We start from the raw sequence: 20,196 nt of genomic DNA, 5'->3' as shown, positions 1-20,196 counted from the left end.
GATTGTTTGTAAAGGGATGAAATGATACAATTAGCTCTCTCTATAGTGGGAATTTCAATGTTGTTTACCTCTGTAAGTGCTGTGGAGAGAACCTGTACATCTGGATGAATGAAGATAGTACTTCCATATTTGTCATGCAGTCTTTTGATGGCATTCAGTTTATTTTAGGTCTACACATGTCGCAGCTGCTGTGTGTCTACTGCATGCACAATATATGGCACGGATGCTGGCTTAAAGGTTCTAGTAGTAGTGCTTCCTTGGGTGATGTTACGCCTTGTATGTTGACAGATATAGTAGTTAAGTGTGGCCCTTAATATGTAGATGTTTCTGGAGTGGAAGGGTTAAATGTCAGATTATTCTGAATCATTCTCTGACATTGCCCAGAGTATGCCCGATTGCTGTTCTTATTCTGAATACTAATTGTCGCAGTCATTTAGGATTGCTTTAAGATTTATGTCTGGATTATTAAATTGGCTTCAGTAACTATGCTGATCTGGATGTAATTACTGAGTTATCATTATTTGGTTCCATAGGTTAGCGTCTGGTGCAGGTATGCCGAGTGGCCTAAATGCTCAGAGTTTGCATCCACCGCAAGTAACTGTTCCATCTCCAGCTGTTCCTGAACAGGTAGCACCTCCAGTTGAAAACCAAGTTCAAGAAGCAGAGGCTGCTGTTGAAAATAATGCTAATATCCTAGGTAAGCACATGTAATATTCTTGTAAAAAGAATATTTCCACAAATAAGAGGGAAGGAGAATTGGTTTGAGTGGTAAGTATGAATTTCCAAGAAGCGAAGAAGGTATTGTTGTATCTTCTTGCTCTTTTTGTGACATTGACCTGCATCATGGATGTAGAATTGAATTGGTGAGCAGTCTGCTTATATAAAACTGCTTGAATACATATGGCAGTCATTCTTCTGGTTTTTTTTTTTTTTGTATTGCACACAGTGTGCATTGTTCCATGACATATAGGAAATATTTCAGTCAGATAATGTTCTAAGCAAATTCCTTATCTCACTTATTCTCTCAGTTAGGGAAAGTTAGTACATTCAGTACTGTACAATAAGCACAAATGGAACTCACTGTACCAAAATATATCAACTATACTCCGAACGGCTCTACTTCTAAATTGACATTTTGGCAGATTTTGGCTCTGTCCGGTGGTTATGCGCTGAAGCATAGACATCCAACCAATCCCAAGCTGCCATTCATATCGATTTATATCAGCAGAGCACGATCTCGAAACCTAGTTGCCAACTCTAATATTTACATTCAGCACGTGGTTAACCTATCTCGCTCAGCGTGTATGGTATTCGGTACGGTTCGCGATCTTTTGCATTTTCCTTCAGTAATGAATGTGTTTTTCATATTGTTGGAGGGTTCCAGTGACTCGGAGATCAGTAGAATGTTCCCTTTGTAGGCCATAACTTCTTTCTGTGCCAGCCATTAGCTGTTCGCGATGTGTTATTTCCTCATTCTCTTTTATACTTAATAAAACATTCTCTTTTAGTGTCAGATGTTAGCAAGTGTAGTTTTTGTGAAATTGTTTTCAATCCATATTCATTAGTTTTTCTGAGTACAGTATTACATTTGACAAGGGCTGTTTACCGCGGTCGTATTGCATCAGCTGTTCTCGCGGGTGTAGCGCGCTGGCAACAGAGGGAAGGCGATGCTCATTTGTTTTGCGAAACTTCCATTTATACTGAAATTCAAGTCAAGAGCTTAGGAAAAGTATCCTTCCGCATGTGAGCACGTCCCCTGTTCCCCTTTCCAGTCTCGTCCCCATTCTCCATCTCCACCACAACCAGCGTATCATTAATGCCGTGCGTCCATCTGACAAGTACAGTACTTCATTCTGAAATAGAGAAGCATCAAACGAAATCACTTCCTTTCACATAGCTGTACTTTGATTACGTACTATACCGATTTATTTCTTTATTAACCATGTAAAACCTATAGATTACTGACGAATACCGAGGCAAGAGAAGGAAGGTTTATTTTTATTTCATAATGCAATTTGTGTGAGGCACATGGAGACTTACAACATAAGTATACGATTCCGCTCTCATGCAACGACTGTCAGTGGCAGTTTCTCACAGTTAAAAAAGCTGAAAAATCCACCCGTGAGTGGGATTGCAAAATACAATGCTTCCAGGAATGTTATAAATATTGTAGTCTCGTCATTCGGAAGGTAAAAACGAACTCATAATCCTCTAATGACAACATTTCTGCAGGTAGAGGGCGGTTACGAATATAAAGTAAAGTACACATTATTATTAGTATTATCATCATCATCATCGAATAAGCCAAGGATCCTATTCCCATACCGTGTTAAAGCCCTTCCTGTTTTATCTACGGCGAGTGCTGAGCTGACACATCGATCTCTCGCTGAAGACTTGGATTTTCCGTGGAGTTTAAATTCCAAGCGAGCGGCGTAAACACTGTACACAGAAACGCTGATCAGCTGCGCGGTCTTTTTCACGTTTTCCACAGTCCACAGTGGATTCTGACCTCATAGGCTACTGTAAACGTTTAAAACAATTTGGTTTAGATTTTCTACTTTATGTTTCTGCACTTTTGTTAGCTTTAAAGTATTTCACAGGGGACTCGAGCATCACAGCATCACACAAGTCTTGCTCACAGCTGGCAGCCATTTGGAATACTGAACATGCTGTTGCAGCCAGTATTGCCAACAGTTTTCTTGGATCCATCATCAACGTCGCACATATTATGCGAACTTATCAGCAGTGGAATGAATTCGAACATACTAAGTACACAGTGGAATAAGATATCAATATCATATTAAATAGTTATTATTTTGCTACATACACCACTGAGAACAATAACTATTCATAGCCATCTACGTATGAAATATAAGAGTTGGTAATGAACCCGAATAACATACAACCTGTTACATATTTTCCATATTTATACAAGGGAAAAATTTTAATTCATCAAGTCAGTTCACCAGAATATCTAACCAAACTGAAGAAAGCTCCTGACTTCAGGAACAAGTAACAAACCTAGGGAACTATTTGGCGCTGCGGAAGCCTTTTCACAGACCAGAAGTCTGACTAACATCAAAGGGACCGCTAAGGTCTTGAGTTGACTCTCAGTATAGAAGTAAGGCCGTGCGGAGTATAATTGATATATTTTGGTACAGTGAGTTCCATTTGTGCTTATTGTACAGTATTAAATGTGTTAACTTTCCCTAACTGGGATGATATTGTAAACAGAATTTACTAGCAGAGAATTGTGATGATTCGGTTATTGTACAGTGGTGTGTTGCTTTACCCTGGATAATATTATATTTCATGCCTACAGAAAGCAATGTTGTCATTTATGGAAGAATTGTGATGATTTGGTTATGGTACGGTGGCGTGTTGCTTTACTCTGGATAATACAGTAGAACCTCGATTATACGTTCCCGTAAACTAAGTTTTCCCGTATTCTCCGTTCAAATTACATGGTCCCGAGTGCATCCCAATTAAATCACATTGTAAAAATCATGTATCATCTGTTCCTCGAAGAAACTATTTCCCAGATCAACCGGCCAGAAATTTCAGTCCCATCAGTGCTAAATCCTCGATCACGCATTTTTCAAGAAACTGTATCTCGTGAAAGGACGGCTGCGGCATACCAAATACAGTAGAGACAAAGCGCGACACACTGCAAGATATAGAGCGCGCACGCGCACGCTCTCTCTCTCTCTCTCTCTCTCTCTCTCTCTCTCTCTCTCTGTCTCTCTCTCTCTCTCTCTCTCTCTCTCTCTCTCTCTCTCTCTCATACCGTATTTCACGGCATAATCGTCGCCACCGCGTAATCATCGCATCCTTTATTTTCAATACAAAAATCGGACTTTAAACCTTTAATTACATAATCGTCGCACGTCCAAATTTTGTTCACTAATCTGGTTAAAATTTAAATGGAACTGCAACGTAAGTTGCACATGAATGCGCAATTTAAATACGTGTATGGGCAATTTGGCAACAGAGTCACGTTTGCGACATGTTGCACAACGTATAAATAAATAATACCGGTATATGTACGACGCATGGCTTTCCGGTAGACTATCGGCAGTTTGACAACGTGGTCGCGAGACAGTGTACTATTTATTCACCACCTACATATTATGCTTACCGGTAGGCTATCGGCAGTTTGACAACGTTGTCGCGAGACAGTGTACTATTTATTCACCACCTACATATTATGAGTTCCCATTTGAAATACATAAGGCTGTAACTTATCGCTTATCGGCAACGTCGCCAGGAAATACCGGCTAGGTAGGTTGAATGGACCTCGAACCAGCCCTCGGATACAGGTAAAATTCCCTGATCCGGCCGTGAATTGAACCCGAGGCCTCCGTGTGAGAGGCAAGCACGCTACCCCTACACCATGGGGCCGGCTCCTGTGTTATTGCGCACGAAGTGAAATCCAAGACAATAACGCAGATTTCCACGGAATTATTCAGCCGAATTATTTACGATGTCTCAGTTGTCATCGCTAGACTCTTATCTTACTACTATGTCATAAGTGTCCGGGCATGGGATGAAAACTTTTATCCAAGCATTCAAGATAATTATTATCCAATGCTATTAAAGTTTTATTTTATAAACTCGTCAGTAATGTAATGTAAAATCATCAATAACTGGGAAGAAATATTAACCTAATTACCGTATGTTTAAAAGAAATTGAAAAAAAATGAAAGTTTGTTACTGACGTCTCGGAATGCAATCAACTATACAGTAGATCTACACCGCGCTAGCTAGAGCTCAGGTTTGCGAGCTTTGCGCAAGCGCAGTAGTGTGTCGCAACCAACGAGCTAAACTGATACAATTGTTGCATGCTTCCTTGCTGCCTAACAGTATTGGCTGCTCTGGAATGGACAGATCACAGATGCATTTATTTGTTTCAGATTTACATGATTACTGTAGACATGTGTGCGTGAGAATTTAAGTTTTTAATTTGTGTTTTGGGTGTTTGCAGAAATAATTTGTTTTAATAGTGAACAATTACGGAAAGTCATTTATATCGTAAAACATTAACGTGTGAAGCATTTATAAGCGATTATGGGTAAATATAGAAACTATTCTGCGGGCTTCAAGCTAAGCGTAATTGCCTTCACTGAACAGCACGGGAACAGAGCTGCAGAAAGAAAATTTTCTGTGAGTCAAAAGTTGGTGCGTGACTGGCGGAAAGTAAAAAAACAAGCTAAAAAGCACAAACCCTTCTAGACGCGCGTTTAGAGGTCCTAAAACAGGGAAGTTTCCTATAATTGACGAAGAAGTGTTTAGGCACGTCAGTGAAATACATAACAATGGCTGCAGTGTATCATATGAAATGTTACAAATTAAGGGACAGGAGGTAGCGTGCAAACACAACATACCGGTAACTCAGTTTAAGGCGACTCGTGGGTGGATTAAGGGGTTCATGCGACGTCACAATCTGTCAGTGCGAAGGAGAACAACACTAAGCCAAAAGTTGCCTGCTGATTACACGGACAAGATTGTAAATTTTCACCGATTCGTCATACGTTTGCGCAAGGAAACTTCGTACTTGCTTTCTCAAATCGGTAATGCCGATCAGACTCCAATCTTTTTTGATATGCCTCGCAACAGCACTATTGCGCTAAAAGGATCACGGAGTGTATTAATGAAAACCAGCGGTAGTGAGAAATTGCGATGCACGGCAATGTTAGCCATTACAGCTGACAGGAGAAAGTTGCCGCCTTACATCATTTTCAAGAGGAAAACGATGCCTAAGAATATACAGTTTCCCCGTGGAATTCATGTACGAGTGCAACCAAAGGGTTGGATGGACGTAGAACTCATGCTGGACTGGGTTAAAACTGTGTGGAATAGAAGACCTGGTGCACTACCAAAACAACCAGCTCTGCTTGTTTTAGATAGTTTCCGAGGTCACCTCGTGAACGAAGTGAAGCAAATTCTCACTACAAATAAGACACGACAGATAGTCATTCCTGGTGGCCTAACATCTGCTTTGCAGCCACTAGACGTATGTGTTAATAAACCCTTTAAAGACCACTTACGTCGATTTTACAACGAGTGGATGATAAGCGGCGATCAGCAATTGACGCCCGCCGGAAATATCAGGCGTCCACCCTTGGACTTGTTATGCTCGTGGGTGAAGAAGAGTTGGGATCTTATACCACCTGAACTAGTCTCCAAGAGCTTCAAAAGGACTGGGATTTCAAATGCACTAGACGGTTCCGAAGATGACGCAGTGTGGCAGGGAGACGAAGAATCTGATACTGGTATTAACAGAGGCGAGGACGGCGCATCGGATAGCGAAACCTGCGATAGCGACACCGAAGATTTGGAATAAATTGCGTACCGGTAAGTCCGCATTTCACAACAAAGCGATAATTTTTTGCAAGTGTAATATTTTAACTTTAATACTCAAATTAATGACAAATTAACTTAATAGTTCATTTTTATTTTCAGGTTGGAAAAATGTTCGCCGAATTGTTGCGAAAAATTATGAATTTTGTTTTAGACTATTTTAATTTTGATGTATAAACGCGAGTATTACGTGCATCTTAAATTTGTATCAAATACAATTTAGTTATAAATACATTTTTTGAGTAATACAAATACTGGTATTAAATATTCATCGTATAATGGTCGCACCCTACAATTTTTTTCGAAAATTTTGGTATAAAAAGTGCGACGATTATGCCGTGAAATACGGTATATTCTTCCAGTTACAATAGATTTTTTTTAGTACTTCCCAAACTTCTGACCTGCACGACCCACATTTTAACTGGCTTAAAATATAATAACCTTCTTTTATTGTATAGTGCAGCAGTTAACCTTCAATACCGATGTGTTGTTGTAGGTGTGATCTTTGGGTTTGATTTAATTCAGGAAAATACATATGCATATTTGTGTCGCTGGTTGTGTTTCAAGTTACCCCATTTGGAATGCCGTAATGGGTTGTCTAGCACTGAAGAAAATACGGGTGATTTAAGAAATGTACATATTTTGTTGAAACAATATGATGATGCAAATTTGCGTTACCCTAATGTAATGGCATTATGGCAAGTATTGCTTAAAGGGGAAGTTTGAATGTTTTTGAGGCTAAACTTATAGATTTTCTTTCTATTAGTAGGCTTTAAGTTAAAAGGAAAATTGTCCAGCTCTTAAATGTAAATTCATTGAATCGTGTGTTGGGAATGTTCCGATTATTTTGTTGACAAGTGTTTTAATGTGATGGTACAATGCTTTTAAGGGCCGGTTCTACAATATGCTGGTAAAGTGGCTGGCAGCTGCCCAGGAGGTAAACTACCTGGGGGAGTAAAGCAGCTGGTACTTTGCCTTGCGTGCAACCGCCTCTGCGCAAGCGCTGGGTAACTACCCGGAGCTAGACACCGATATACGGAGTTGGCTAGACTGATGTTTAGCGACTTCTCGCTTTTGAGTGTGGTGCTATCTATCGTCAGATGTATGAAGCTCATTTCGATTGTCTTATTTTCCTGTGCTTGCATCTGTTAATTATCTTCAAAAAGCCTAATAAGGGGAGTCTTAAGAGTTATGGACAACGATTTATGTCAAGCTTTCGTGATTTTAATCTATGAGCTTCAAAATCAATACCCAATTGGGATTAAAATCTCGAGATTACATTTTCTTACACCAGTTATAACATGTCATGTAAGGCAGCATTTTTGGAAAGTCTTCTTGTAGTAGATTGGCCAAGTCGCTCGCTCCGTAATATAAGGTAAGCAGTTTTTCATCATCTTTCTAAATCACATTTAAAAATTTATTTTCGTTCCCTGCCGTTGTTCTTAACTCTTTTTCACGCGCTTCCATATACGTATATACACCCACATCTTCCTTACGGACTTATTGCCTTTGAGCTTTCTATCTGCAGGCTTCTGTGAATTGATTAAGTATCTCCACGATGCTCTATTTGCAACTAGCTCTGTGACCTTGTTTAGTTCCACATGCTTCCATTTATTTATAATGCATTTCATTCTAATGTTTATGAAGATAAAGTTGGAAGGTACCGTACTGTTATAGAACTAATCGAGGTAAATATCCATCATAGGAAGAGGAATTCGGGAATGGAATAGTTTCCAATTTCTTCGAAATCATTTACAAGAAGACTATGTAAACAACTGATAGGGAATCTGCTACCTGGGCGACAGTCCTATACGATATGCTATATTAATCGCAACGTCACTTTCTATAAGTAGCACCCATGTAAAGCATTTTTCTTGTAGACATAATATTGTGATTAAACATTTCAACGAAATATATTATTAAGAAAATAACGTATGAAAAGGAGGCATACAGATTAATAAAACGCTAATAATGAAAAAAGAAAGATTCGTCATAATGAAGACTCGAACCTGCGAACCTCGTATTAAGAACTGAGCGCCTTAGCCATTACGCTACGAGGAACCTTGGGGTAATTAGGATACATAGAGGTAAGTTATACCTGGTGTTTGAAAACTGAAAAATAGAATATTAAATCTCATTTTAAATTATTTCCAAATAGGTTTTGATTTTATATCCTTTTAGAGTTTATTTGCGAAATCTTGACATATAAAGTGTGTTCCCTACGCTATCAATGCGAGAGACTGGTGTGACCGTTGCAACTCAAAGGAAGCATTAATGTTCAAAGTCCTGCAATACAATATCGATCACTGTTACAGTATAATGCTTTTTTCAGTATACTTGTATGTCACCAGAAATACAGCTAATAATGTTCAGCTCTCAAAACTTGCCCGGCAGGTAAAGTCTTATCGGGCCCTCGAAGTGGTCGATAAATGACGCGCCGGGTAACGACGATTTATGCTGCCGATAGCACTATCGGAGAGTGGTCGAACGGAAACATCCTTTTATGCGGAGGACAAGTTACGCACTACTTTACCAGTAGGTGGTAGAACTAACCCTAAATGAGAAAAAAAGACAAATCTAGCTGTGAACGTTCAGGCAGGAATGCTAATGCTAAAGTAATGCATAAATGAAAGATCAAGCCCTTTTACATCAGTCCATTTCACATCTTGATTATATGTCTAATTTCAGTTTTTAAATAATAACCTGTTAAATAATTCTTCATCCATTTATCCAGAATTGCTTTAGCAACTTTGAAGTTAATGTCTTAGTAACACTTTCTTTCTAGACGTAATTTATTTATCCATTTCCATATATATTTGAATTTAGCGCGAATTTTCAGGTCACGCCACTAGGAGCGCAACTTGTGACTTGTCTCCCGATTTAACAAGCCTAAATCGGGAAGTGTCGCGTATTGTCTCTACTGTATTTGGGCTTACTTACAGATCTTGGTGTTAACTTCCCATCATTGCGATAATTAGAGGAAGTACGTACTGTACTGGAAAAGCGATCGGCCGTGCACTTCTATAAGGGACCAACTTAGCATCGCGTTTGGGTGGTATTGTTTAGAGAATCCTCGGAAATCACAAAGCAGAGAGTGGCCACAACAATTAGGAGGCAGGGCGCATTTAGACAGCTCTACTTGAAGAGTTTCGTCAAATATTCGCACTTGCAAAACGTCTACATTATGTCCAGGGTTAGATGTTTATATTTTTTAGTTTTTTAAATTGTATCGCAGAACAGGTTTCCGGCACTTCCCTCAGGGCGTTGTATAGTCATTGTTCTTTCAGGCAGAAATCGCAACTGCTCCTTCTTAACACAAATTTAGTATTTTAATATCATCATATATGATTATGTTTACATACAATTTACAAAATATACATTTAATGTTAACCTAGTCAATACTTACAATACCACATTCTGGTTAAATAATTCTAAAAGATAGAAAGGTTGTGAACATGTTTCGCCCTTCTTAATGGACATCATCAGCATAATGGATAACCTTAAAACAAATAATTACAATTAAGAACGTTTACAACTATTGGTCATATAAAATTGGAAAGAGATTATCTGATGTTAAAAGTTATTTTCGATATCATGATTAGAAAGTTTGACGCGAATTTTACAAACACAAGTTAAAACTATTGTAGTACATTTTTACAATATTGTCTAAAAAATATATATCAGCATTCGTCTGGAATTGAAATGGATCATCTTCTTTTCATTTTTGGTGAAAGTCAATGTTATTGTCGTGTTCACCACCAAGCAGATTTGAAGGATAAGATATGTATAAAATATATGTTCCTATTATAGAAATTAGGTCAGGAATGAACAATTGGTGTTATTTCTAGAGTTAAACTTGTTAAAACACTTTCAAGTGAAAATACGTTGAAATGGAATATACGTTGAAAATTTATCCTATGTACAAGTTGGAATGGTTAACGCTATAACAGTAGTCTTCCAGATTGTTATGTAAATCTCAATGGTTAGAACTGCAATGAAATATAAAAATGTATTTAATGTGTATGTGTAAATAATGTATGTGATTGTACAGTGTTATGGGTTACGTAAAAATGGATACTTACTTGAATGCCGTGGAGTATCTATCTTGTTCTGTTATTAGCGTTAATCTGACTGGCAATCCTGCTACGCGTATTGTATGGGTGTGGCGGCGGGAGGGGAGAGATTTGAGGGAGGGAAGAATAGGGCGGAGTAATATGTATTGGTGTTGGTACGAGAGGGGGATTATTTGGAGGGGGAATTGTAGGTTTAGTATTCGGGGGGATAAGTGGAGTTGTTGAATTGACAACTTTTAATGTGCAGAATTTTCTTTTGATGCAACTAAAAACAACCCAAACTCAACATTCTAGGCTAAATACAGACAAACAGAAGACAAATCTAATGCATTCCGTCACACCTATAGTAACAAATTTGACAAATGCTCAATTTTTGAATGAAGAGATAGAACTCTTATACAAAGGTCCTAAACATAATTGGCCTAACAAAAATAAAGAAGTCGATATTATAAATACCATACCCGAAATAGAAAGTAACATTTCCAAATTAACTTGTGATGTACAAAACTATTTAAGAACTGATATAAAGAAAAAACTGCCAAGGTTAGCAGAAAACCTGAACACTAATTTTGACCCTGAACAACACACATTAATACGTAACATGAAGACAAAAATAGATAACATCATTGTAACCGAAGCTGATAAAGGAGGCTCAATAGTTCTATTAGATAGACATGCATATATTCAAAAAAGAGAAGATTTTCTTAATGATAACAACTACACAATAATAAACTAAGATCCGATAGCAAGAATACAACGAAACATAAAATCATTGCTAAAAAAATCAACATTTCTTTTTAATGACCAGGAACAACAAAGTCTCACAAACATGAATCCCAGCCTCCCTAAAGCTAGAACCCTCCCCAAAATACATAAGAAGGATATCCCAATACGTCCCATTATTAACTGTCGTAACAGCCCAACCTACAAAATTTCTAAATACATTAATAGCTTCCTCAAAAGACACTATACATTTAATAACAAGCAACCATTAAATAATTCAATTGATTTTTGTGAGACCCTTAATGAATTCAACTTACAATCCCATCATACAATGTGCTCTTTCGACGTAGTTAACATGTTTTTAAATATTCCGATTAAAGACACTATTGGTATTATATACAACAATATCAGTAAATACAGTAACCTCACCAAAATGGAGATCGAAAAATTTATGACTATATTAAAATTTACATTAGATAATAACTATTTCACGTTTAATGGTAGAATTTACAAACAGAATGGCTTGGCGATGGGAGACCCTATTTCGGGTATCCTAGCCGATATCTATATGGATACAATTGAGCACACAAAAATTAAAACCAACATAAAAGGAATTAGTTTGTGGTTGAGGTTTGTGGATGACACATTTGTCATAATTGACAAGAATGTCACCAGTAGTAATGAAATATTAGATAAATTATACAAGATCAACCCCAGCGTAAATTTTACAAAAGAAGGTAAAGATGGAGGCTCTTTAAATTTTTTGGATATAAAAGTTACTCGATCTAACAACTCTTTTGAATATCAAATTCACAGAAAACCTACACACTCGTCAATTACAATAAATAATTCTTCATTACATCCTGGATCACAAAAACAGGCATCTTTTTACAGCCTGATATATCGAGCCTTAAGAATTCCCTTATCTCCCATAAATTTGAGAACTGAATTAAATTATATAAGAAATCTTGTAGTAACCAATGGATATAAGATTGAAATGATAAACCGTCTGATATATATCTAAAACAAGCTGTCCACTAACCTCAAACCAGATAGGTCTAACAGAAATAAACATGCCTTTTTCACATATAATAGCCCAACTATCCACCAAATTACTAATACCTTCAACAAGTATAATATAAACATAGCTTACAAAACAACCAATACTATACAGAACATATTTTTCAATTATAATAAAATAAATAACAGCAAATATTCAGGTTCAGGAGTATACAGGTTGACATGTTCGCATTGTGGTTATTCATATGTTGGCCAGACTGGATGAAGTTTTATTAAAAGATATATGGAACATTTCAATGCCGACAAACATAACAAATATTCCGCTATGAGTACATACGTGAAGGAAATGGGCCGCCATTTTACCTCAATAGAAAAAGATCTGACAATAATAAGGAATACTAACAAGGGAAAACTACTAAATGAATTAGAAAATATTTGTATTTATCTGGACAAAACATTTAATAAAGATCGCAACCTTAATGACGACACGGACATGAAGAGTTCTTTATACACATTAGTACCCAAATCAAAAGAAAATTCTGCATACATTACTACCATCGGTTCATCGGTGCAGTAACTACAACAGCTAAAAAGTGTATGCCAAGAGGATATCGAAAAGAATATATCCCAGGATGGAGTGATGAAAGTGAAACACTGTACCAACAATTCCAGCAAAGTAGCGACCAAGAGATAGCTACAGAACTTTTGACCAGCTTAGACTTGTCTCGAAGGCAGAAATGAACAGACACAGTTGAAAGTATGGACTTTACCACTCAAGCAGGGAAGCATGGAGCCTTCTGAGGAGATTGGGAGGAACTGGATCTGTATGCAGAAAACCTTCAGGAGTAACACCTGACCAAATTGCTTCCCACATCATTACCACATCAAGAGTGCCTCCCGACAAGAAACATACCAAACATATTAGAAGACAGCTTCGTGATTTGAAAAAGACATCATCTCCCTCATCTGAATACGCACGTCCCTTCACAGTTTTAGACTTTGACACGGGACTAAAGGACCTCATACCTTTTAAGTCACCTGGTTTCGATGGCATCCATCCAGAATTTCTGATTCATTTGGGAGAATATGCTAAGAAATGGTTGGCAGAGTTCTTTACTGACATGCTGCTGACTGGTCAACTTCCATTGGGATTCAAGAAGGCTAAGATAATTTCTATTCTGAACCTGGTAAACCCAGCAACAAGGTAGAAAGGTATCGACCCATCGCCCTTCTTAGCTGCTGCTACAAACTTTTTGAAAGGTTGATATATAACTGAATAAGTAGCACAATCCTAGAGCATATTCCAGTTGAACAGGCAGGCTTCAGACCAGGACGTAGCTGCTGTGACCAAGTATTGTCTCTCTTACATCCTTCATTGAGGCAGGATATCAAATGAAGCTGAAAACATCTGTAGCATTTGTTGATCTTGCTGCTGCCTTTGACACTGTATGGAGGGAAGGCCTTATCTACAAATTTCTTCGTATCATACCATGCAGAACGATGGCTCAACTGATTAACAACATGTTAAGCGATCAGAAGTTCCAAGTAATCACTGGAGGCAAGATAAGAAACGAGAGGAAGCTAAACAACGGATTGCCCCAAGGATCAGTTCTCTCAACATTATTGTTCAACTTATATCTCTCTGACCTTCCTGACACTTCATCCAGAAAATTCTGCTATGCCTACGACTTGGCTCTAGCTGTACAAGATCAGGTAATGGAGACGACTGAAGAGATTCTGACCAAAGACCTGTCTTTACTGGAAAATTACTTCAAAATCTGGAGACTTCAACCCAGTGTGAGTAAAACAGAAGTGTCTTGCTTCCATTTAAATAATCGTTTGGCGAACGTGAAACTGAATGTTAGTTTCAGAGGGAGAATTCTTCGTCACAACTGGAACCCAAAATACCTTGGTGTCATCTTGGACCATAAACTATCCTTCAAACAACACCTCCTGAACTTAGCACAAAAGTTGAAGCCTCGAAATAACATCCTTCATAAACTGTGTGGAACTACCTGGGGATCTTCAGCAACCACTTTGCGATCTTCAGCAACCACTTTGCGATCTTCAGCCCTGGGTTTGGTGTATTCAAGTGCTGAGTATTGTGCACCTGTTTGGATGAACAGTCATCATACAAGGCTTGTTGACACCCAGCTTAATACCACAATGCTCATCATATCTGGCGCAATCACATCTACTCCAGTTCATTGGCTTCCACTGCTAACTGGTATAATGCCACCTGATCTACCCTGATCTAATGCCCTTATGAAGGAATTCCACAAGATCTCAAGAAATCCTAGTCTACCCGTGAATAGTGACCTGCCACTTCTGAATCTTAATAGATTGAAATTACGCCATCCAACTCTGCATGATGCTGCTAACATGGATGCTAAGGATTTTAAATCTCTTGATGAGTGGAAAAGTAGATGGGAAGCAGCAACGGTGTGCGCCTTCATACCTTCTTCTCAGGTCCTGAACTTCCAAGTGGATTCCACCTACCACGCAAGACCTGGACTGTCCTGAATAGAATCAGAACAAGACATGGCCGGTGCAGAGCCGCTCTCCATAAGTGGAAAAAGCTACCTAATCCAGACTGTGACTGCGGAGCTCCACACCAGACTGTTCATCATATCGTCAGGGAATGTAAGATTCGAGCGTATCACGGTGATGAAGATGACTTCCTGCTGGTATCTCCAGAGGCTGTACGTTGAATTGAAAAACTTGATATTCAATTGTGAAGCACAAATTAATTTGTTTCTCAGCTGTAAATATGTATATATATTACTGATATTGTCTGTATAAGCCATACGCTAAATAATAATAACAATAATAATAATAATAATAATAATAATCTGCATACATTAAAAGTTGTCAATTCAACAACTTCACCTATCCCCCTGAATACTAAACCTACAATTTCCCCTCCAAATAATCCCCCTCCCGTACCAATACTAATACATATTACTCCGCCCAATTCTTCCCTCCCTCAACCCGCTCCCCTCCCTCCGCCATACCCATACAATACACGTAGCAGGAACACCAGTCAGACTAACGCTAATAACAGAACAAGATAGATACTCCACGGCATTCGAGTAAGTATCCATTTTTACGTAACCCATAACACTGTACAATCACATACATTATTTATAAATACACATTAAATACATTTTTATATTTCATTGCATTTCTAACCATTGAGATTTACACAACAATCTGGAAGACTACTGTTATAGCGTTAACCATTCCAACTTGTACATAGGATAAATTTTCAACGTATATTCCATTTCAACGTATTTTCACTTGAAAGTGTTTAACCAGTTTAACTCTAGAAATAAAACCAATTGTTCATTCCTGACCTAATTTCTATAATAGGAACATATATTTTATACATATCTTATCCTTCAAATCTGCTTGGTGGTGAACACGACAATAACATTGACTTTCACCAAAAATTAAAAGAAGAGGATCCATTTCAATTCCAGACGAATGTTGATATATATTTTTTAGACAATATTGTAAAAATGTACTACAATAGTTTTAACTTGTGTTTGTAATATTCGCGTCAAACTTTCTAATCATGATATCGAAAATAACTTTTAACATCAGATAATCTCTTTCCAATTTTATATGACCAATAGTTGTAAACGTTCTTAATTGTAATTATTTGTTTTAAGGTTATCCATTGTGCTGATGATGTCCATTAAGAAGGGCGAAACATGTTCACAACCTTTCTATCTTTTAGAATTATTTAACCACAGAATGTGGTATTGTAAGTATTGACTAGGTTAACATTAAATGTATATTTTGTAAATTGTATGTAATAACTAGAGCCCGGATTTCCATGCACTATCAAATCTCAAAATATGCATGCATTCATGCACTATCATATGGCAAAATATGCACCATCAAAATTCAGTTCCTTTCGAAACATTGTACAGCAACTACCATAATTTCTGCAAAGTGTCTTGATTTAAGCTCATCCGTTTGACTGTCAGCACATTCTTAAGCACAGAAAATGACCTTTCTCCGTCACAAGAAGTGACAGGTGCATACTTAAATGAAGACATTTGAGACAAAGTGAGGTCGAACTTTGTCTTTGCATTTTCATCACATTGAGTCTTTTATGAGCTTGACGAATTCAGTCACGATCTGAACGGATCACTTTGTTCAGCTTATCTCTATCTGTCGCTGCTACTTCTCCGTGCGATGATTGCAGATGATGATGTCTTCAATAACATCTAAAGATTGCTTTTGCGACAATGAAGACGTTTGATTGGTGCGAGTTCCGGGTAGGAAATTTCAGGATAGCAACGGAAGAGGATTCAGTACAAAACGAACGTTTGCAAGTCGCTTTCTCATTAACGCGGTGTCAGAAGTGTGATACAAGTTCTGTTTTGTTCGTCTAACATAGACGAAAAAATGAGCCGTCATTAGCAATGCGCCATTTAAGGTTCAATTTATAGCAATGTATAACTGGGACACCTTTTAGAATTGCAGAGATCGACGTGGGGACATCCGGCTTATGTCAATTTTCACTCAAGCAACAGATAAAGTGCTAGGTTAATTGGATTATAGGACCTCTACCGCATGTACTAACTTTGATTGTAACACAGGATGCCAGGAATTCATTCTCTCTGTCTCTCAGTAATAGACATATTCTATATCGTGGAAAAATGGTCCCAAATTCTGCACACCAACATTCATAAAAGGCATTATCATGCAGGTTAACATTATATATGCGCCTAAGCCAGAAGAAAAGTCACAGTATGCAATATTAAACGTCAAAATAGTCTATTAAATCCAAAACCTTCAAAATATGCATTATGCATGAATTTTCTCCTAAAAAGGCCAAAGCATGCAAACATGCAGGGAAAAAGAACGGTTATTTGGAATCGTTAAACCATAAAACGAATATTTACAAAGTTTGAGAACTATAACCAGCTTATTTAAATATGTGCATTTGCATGGAAATCCGGGCTCTAGTAATCACTATCGTCAATACGGACCAAAACTGAGATTAATGACTTGTAATACGATTATGTTGTCGAGACCAGAACAGATGTTGCACCTTACATACATAAAGCCATGGGAGGTTTTGGGATTTCCTATTACTGTTTTTGTCCTAATATAGGACAGAGAATTTCATGTTTTTGTGTTAAAATGTTATAAAAACCGCAATCATTTTATTTGTGCACGTTACATTTAAAAATTTTCTAGCATTTCGCACTTGTACCGATTTGTACAACAAGCGTGCTTTCCAGCTGAGCTCAAGGTCACGAATAACCATAATTTTTGAAGTTTTGATGGTATTTTTTCTCGTTCCAATTTGATTGTTATTAGTGACAGGCAGAATTGATTATAATGCATTTGAGAATTTTCGAGAATCAATATTTACATTCAAAACCATATTCTCGAGTTCAACATAACCTTTAAAAGTCGTTGTAGGCCTAATTTACGCGGAACACGATTTCCATAAACTGACTACGAACTGCCTACTGGTACCGGTGACCAAATTAAAATGGAAGATTTAAAAAGGATTTTGTCATTATGTTGGCGCTTTTGTTTCTAATGTTCTTTATTTTATTAGATTCAAGAATTAAAAACTACTTGTGGTCGATTGTTGTTTGGCTTGGCGTTACCGGTATTAGATTTTTCGAAGTTTGGCTGATCAAAGTTGCTGAACGAAAAGAAGTTTTCACAAGAAACTTACGAAGTTTCTCCGGTAAAACTGAATGTAAAGTTTCGAGATTTTTAAGTCGCGTACTGGTAATTAATGTTTGAAGCCAGCCCCGCGATCTAACTTGTCTGCCTCTCACCCGGAGGGCACGGATTCAATTCCCGGCTAGGTCACGCATTTTTACCTGCATATGACGGCTGATTCCAGGTTCACTCATTCTACGATTACCTTTAATTGAGGAACTATCGAATGGTGAGATGGGGTACCTCGGTCTAGAGAGCCAGGAATAACAGAAGAGAGGATTAGTCACGCTGATTATGTGTAACCTCGTAATCTGCAGGCTTTCGGGATGAGCAGCGGTCGCTTGGTAGGCGGAAGGTCCATTGGGACTGTAGTTTGGTTTGGTTTAGTTTAGGAGTGTTTATAAGATTATAATAATACATATTTCATTTTTGTGAAATATAGCCAAATTGTTGATGGTTCATTCGTTCCTGGATTTTCCGTTTTCCCGTGTTGTAAGAATTTCTTTTGCGGTTCCTCCAAAAATGGAGAATTGAGGTTCTACTATATTATATTTCATGTCTATGGAAAGCGAAATTGTCATTTATGGACAAGCCATGCTCATGTTTTGAGCCATGTTGTATAATATGTAAGACAGGCGACAGTTGACTAACTTTTGGCACAAGCACTGACAGATTTTGTTGGTTTCTACAGGCAAGACTAGCATGCACGATACTCTATTTTCATTTTTGAACCAGTATTGAATCTTAAATGTCTTGCTAAACACCGGCTGCACGCTGCTAATTTACATAACATGTTTGTCCTGAACAGCCCCGTGGACACACAACTCAAGAAGTGTGACAAAAGTTGCAACAAGGGAAAACTGGTTTTGTGACTATCCCTGAAGGCCTAACGTCTGTCCTCCAACCACTACATGTAGGTATTAACCTACCATTCAAAGCAGCACTGAAACAGCTATATACACAATAGATTTTGATGAAAAACACAAGTTCATGCAGAGTAGAAAAATAAAGTTGTCCAATTTGACTCTGATTTGTAAGTGGGTAAAAGGTGCATGGGACTCCATTCTACTACCATTGGTGTAAAAATCCTTTAAAAAATGCGGCATCATGAATCCACTTAACAGAACTTTAATTAAGTCAACAACAAATATAATTCTTCTCCTGGTGATAACAATGAAAGTGATGATGAATAAAGGTAAGAGAGCCTGCAGTTATTGAGTTGAATATTTTACTGCAAATACAGTAGAGGCTCATTAATCTGAATTAATTGGGACCGGAGTCTGTTCGGATTACGAAATTTTCAGATTAACCAGAAAATATTTTCTAAAAATAATGTTGTTTTTACGTTCCGCTAACTACTTTTACTATTTACGGAGACGCCTAGGTGCCGGAATTTTCTCCCGCAGGAGTTCTTTTGTGTGCCACTAAATCTACTTACACGAGGCTGACTTATTTGAGCACCTTCAAATGCCATCAGACTGGCCAGGAGGGTGCCTGCCAAGTTGGGGTCAGAAGGCCAGCGCTTCAACCAACTGAGAAAAATAGTTTCTACAATACAGTACATACTGTAATTTGAAATGTCCATTCTTTAGCAGTTACATTAATAAAATACTGTATAAAATTACAGTAGGATAGTAGAACCCGCAGAGGAGAAAACGACAATGAAAATGACATTGGCGAGTGGATAGAAGCTGACTGTCATCAATTACAAACAGACCAAAAAATTGTAGCTATGGTGGAGAAAGAATGTGGGGTTGATGAGGAAAAGAGTGACGACGAAGAAGACCACAATGAACAACCAGTGTCGTATTCAGATGCCGCAGCCGCCTTAGAACAAACAGACCAAAAAATTGTAGCTATGGTGGAGAAAGAATGTGGGGTTGATGAGGAAAAGAGTGACGACGAAGAAGACCACAATGAACAACCAGTGTCGTATTCAGATGCCGCAGCCGCCTTAGAACTTGCCGTATGCTACGTCAAGCAACACTCCGCTGCTACGCTCACTGATGTGACGTTTATGAGCACGGCAGAAGGAACTAACAGACTTTGTAAAGATCAATGACCAGTGATTGATAGTTTATGATGTCTAATTATGTTTACATTAAGTTATTCTAGTAAAATATGACTAATAAAATGCAAGTAAATCTCCATTGTATAATATGTTCTTTCATCTCAATATGGAGATTTTTTTTAAAAATAGAATATTTCAGTTCGGATTAACGGGACTATGGTGTATGTATTTATTCAGTTTTGGCGTACATCATTCTGTAGGATTATATTTTTGTTCTCATAAATAGCCTAAAACAAATTAAGGCGACAC

General features: G+C 37.8%; 1 protein-coding gene across 3 annotated transcripts in view; it reads left to right on the top strand.

The window, feature by feature from the left end:
- Positions 1–20,196, top strand: part of Herp (Homocysteine-induced endoplasmic reticulum protein) — a 165,413-nt gene that overhangs the window by 81,821 nt on the left and 63,396 nt on the right. For all 3 annotated transcript variants that reach the window (XM_067145641.2, XM_067145640.2, XM_068227254.1), the window contains exon 5: positions 534–697. In XM_067145641.2, the coding sequence (XP_067001742.2) occupies positions 534–697 (164 nt within the window). The remainder of the gene's footprint in view (positions 1–533; positions 698–20,196) is intronic.

Source organism: Anabrus simplex, chromosome 4 (genome assembly GCF_040414725.1).
Source record: "Anabrus simplex isolate iqAnaSimp1 chromosome 4, ASM4041472v1, whole genome shotgun sequence".
In the NCBI taxonomy this organism is placed as follows: domain Eukaryota; kingdom Metazoa; phylum Arthropoda; class Insecta; order Orthoptera; family Tettigoniidae; genus Anabrus; species Anabrus simplex.
The sequence above is the reverse complement of the archived record's forward strand: the minus strand, read 5'-3'. Positions and strand labels throughout refer to the sequence as shown.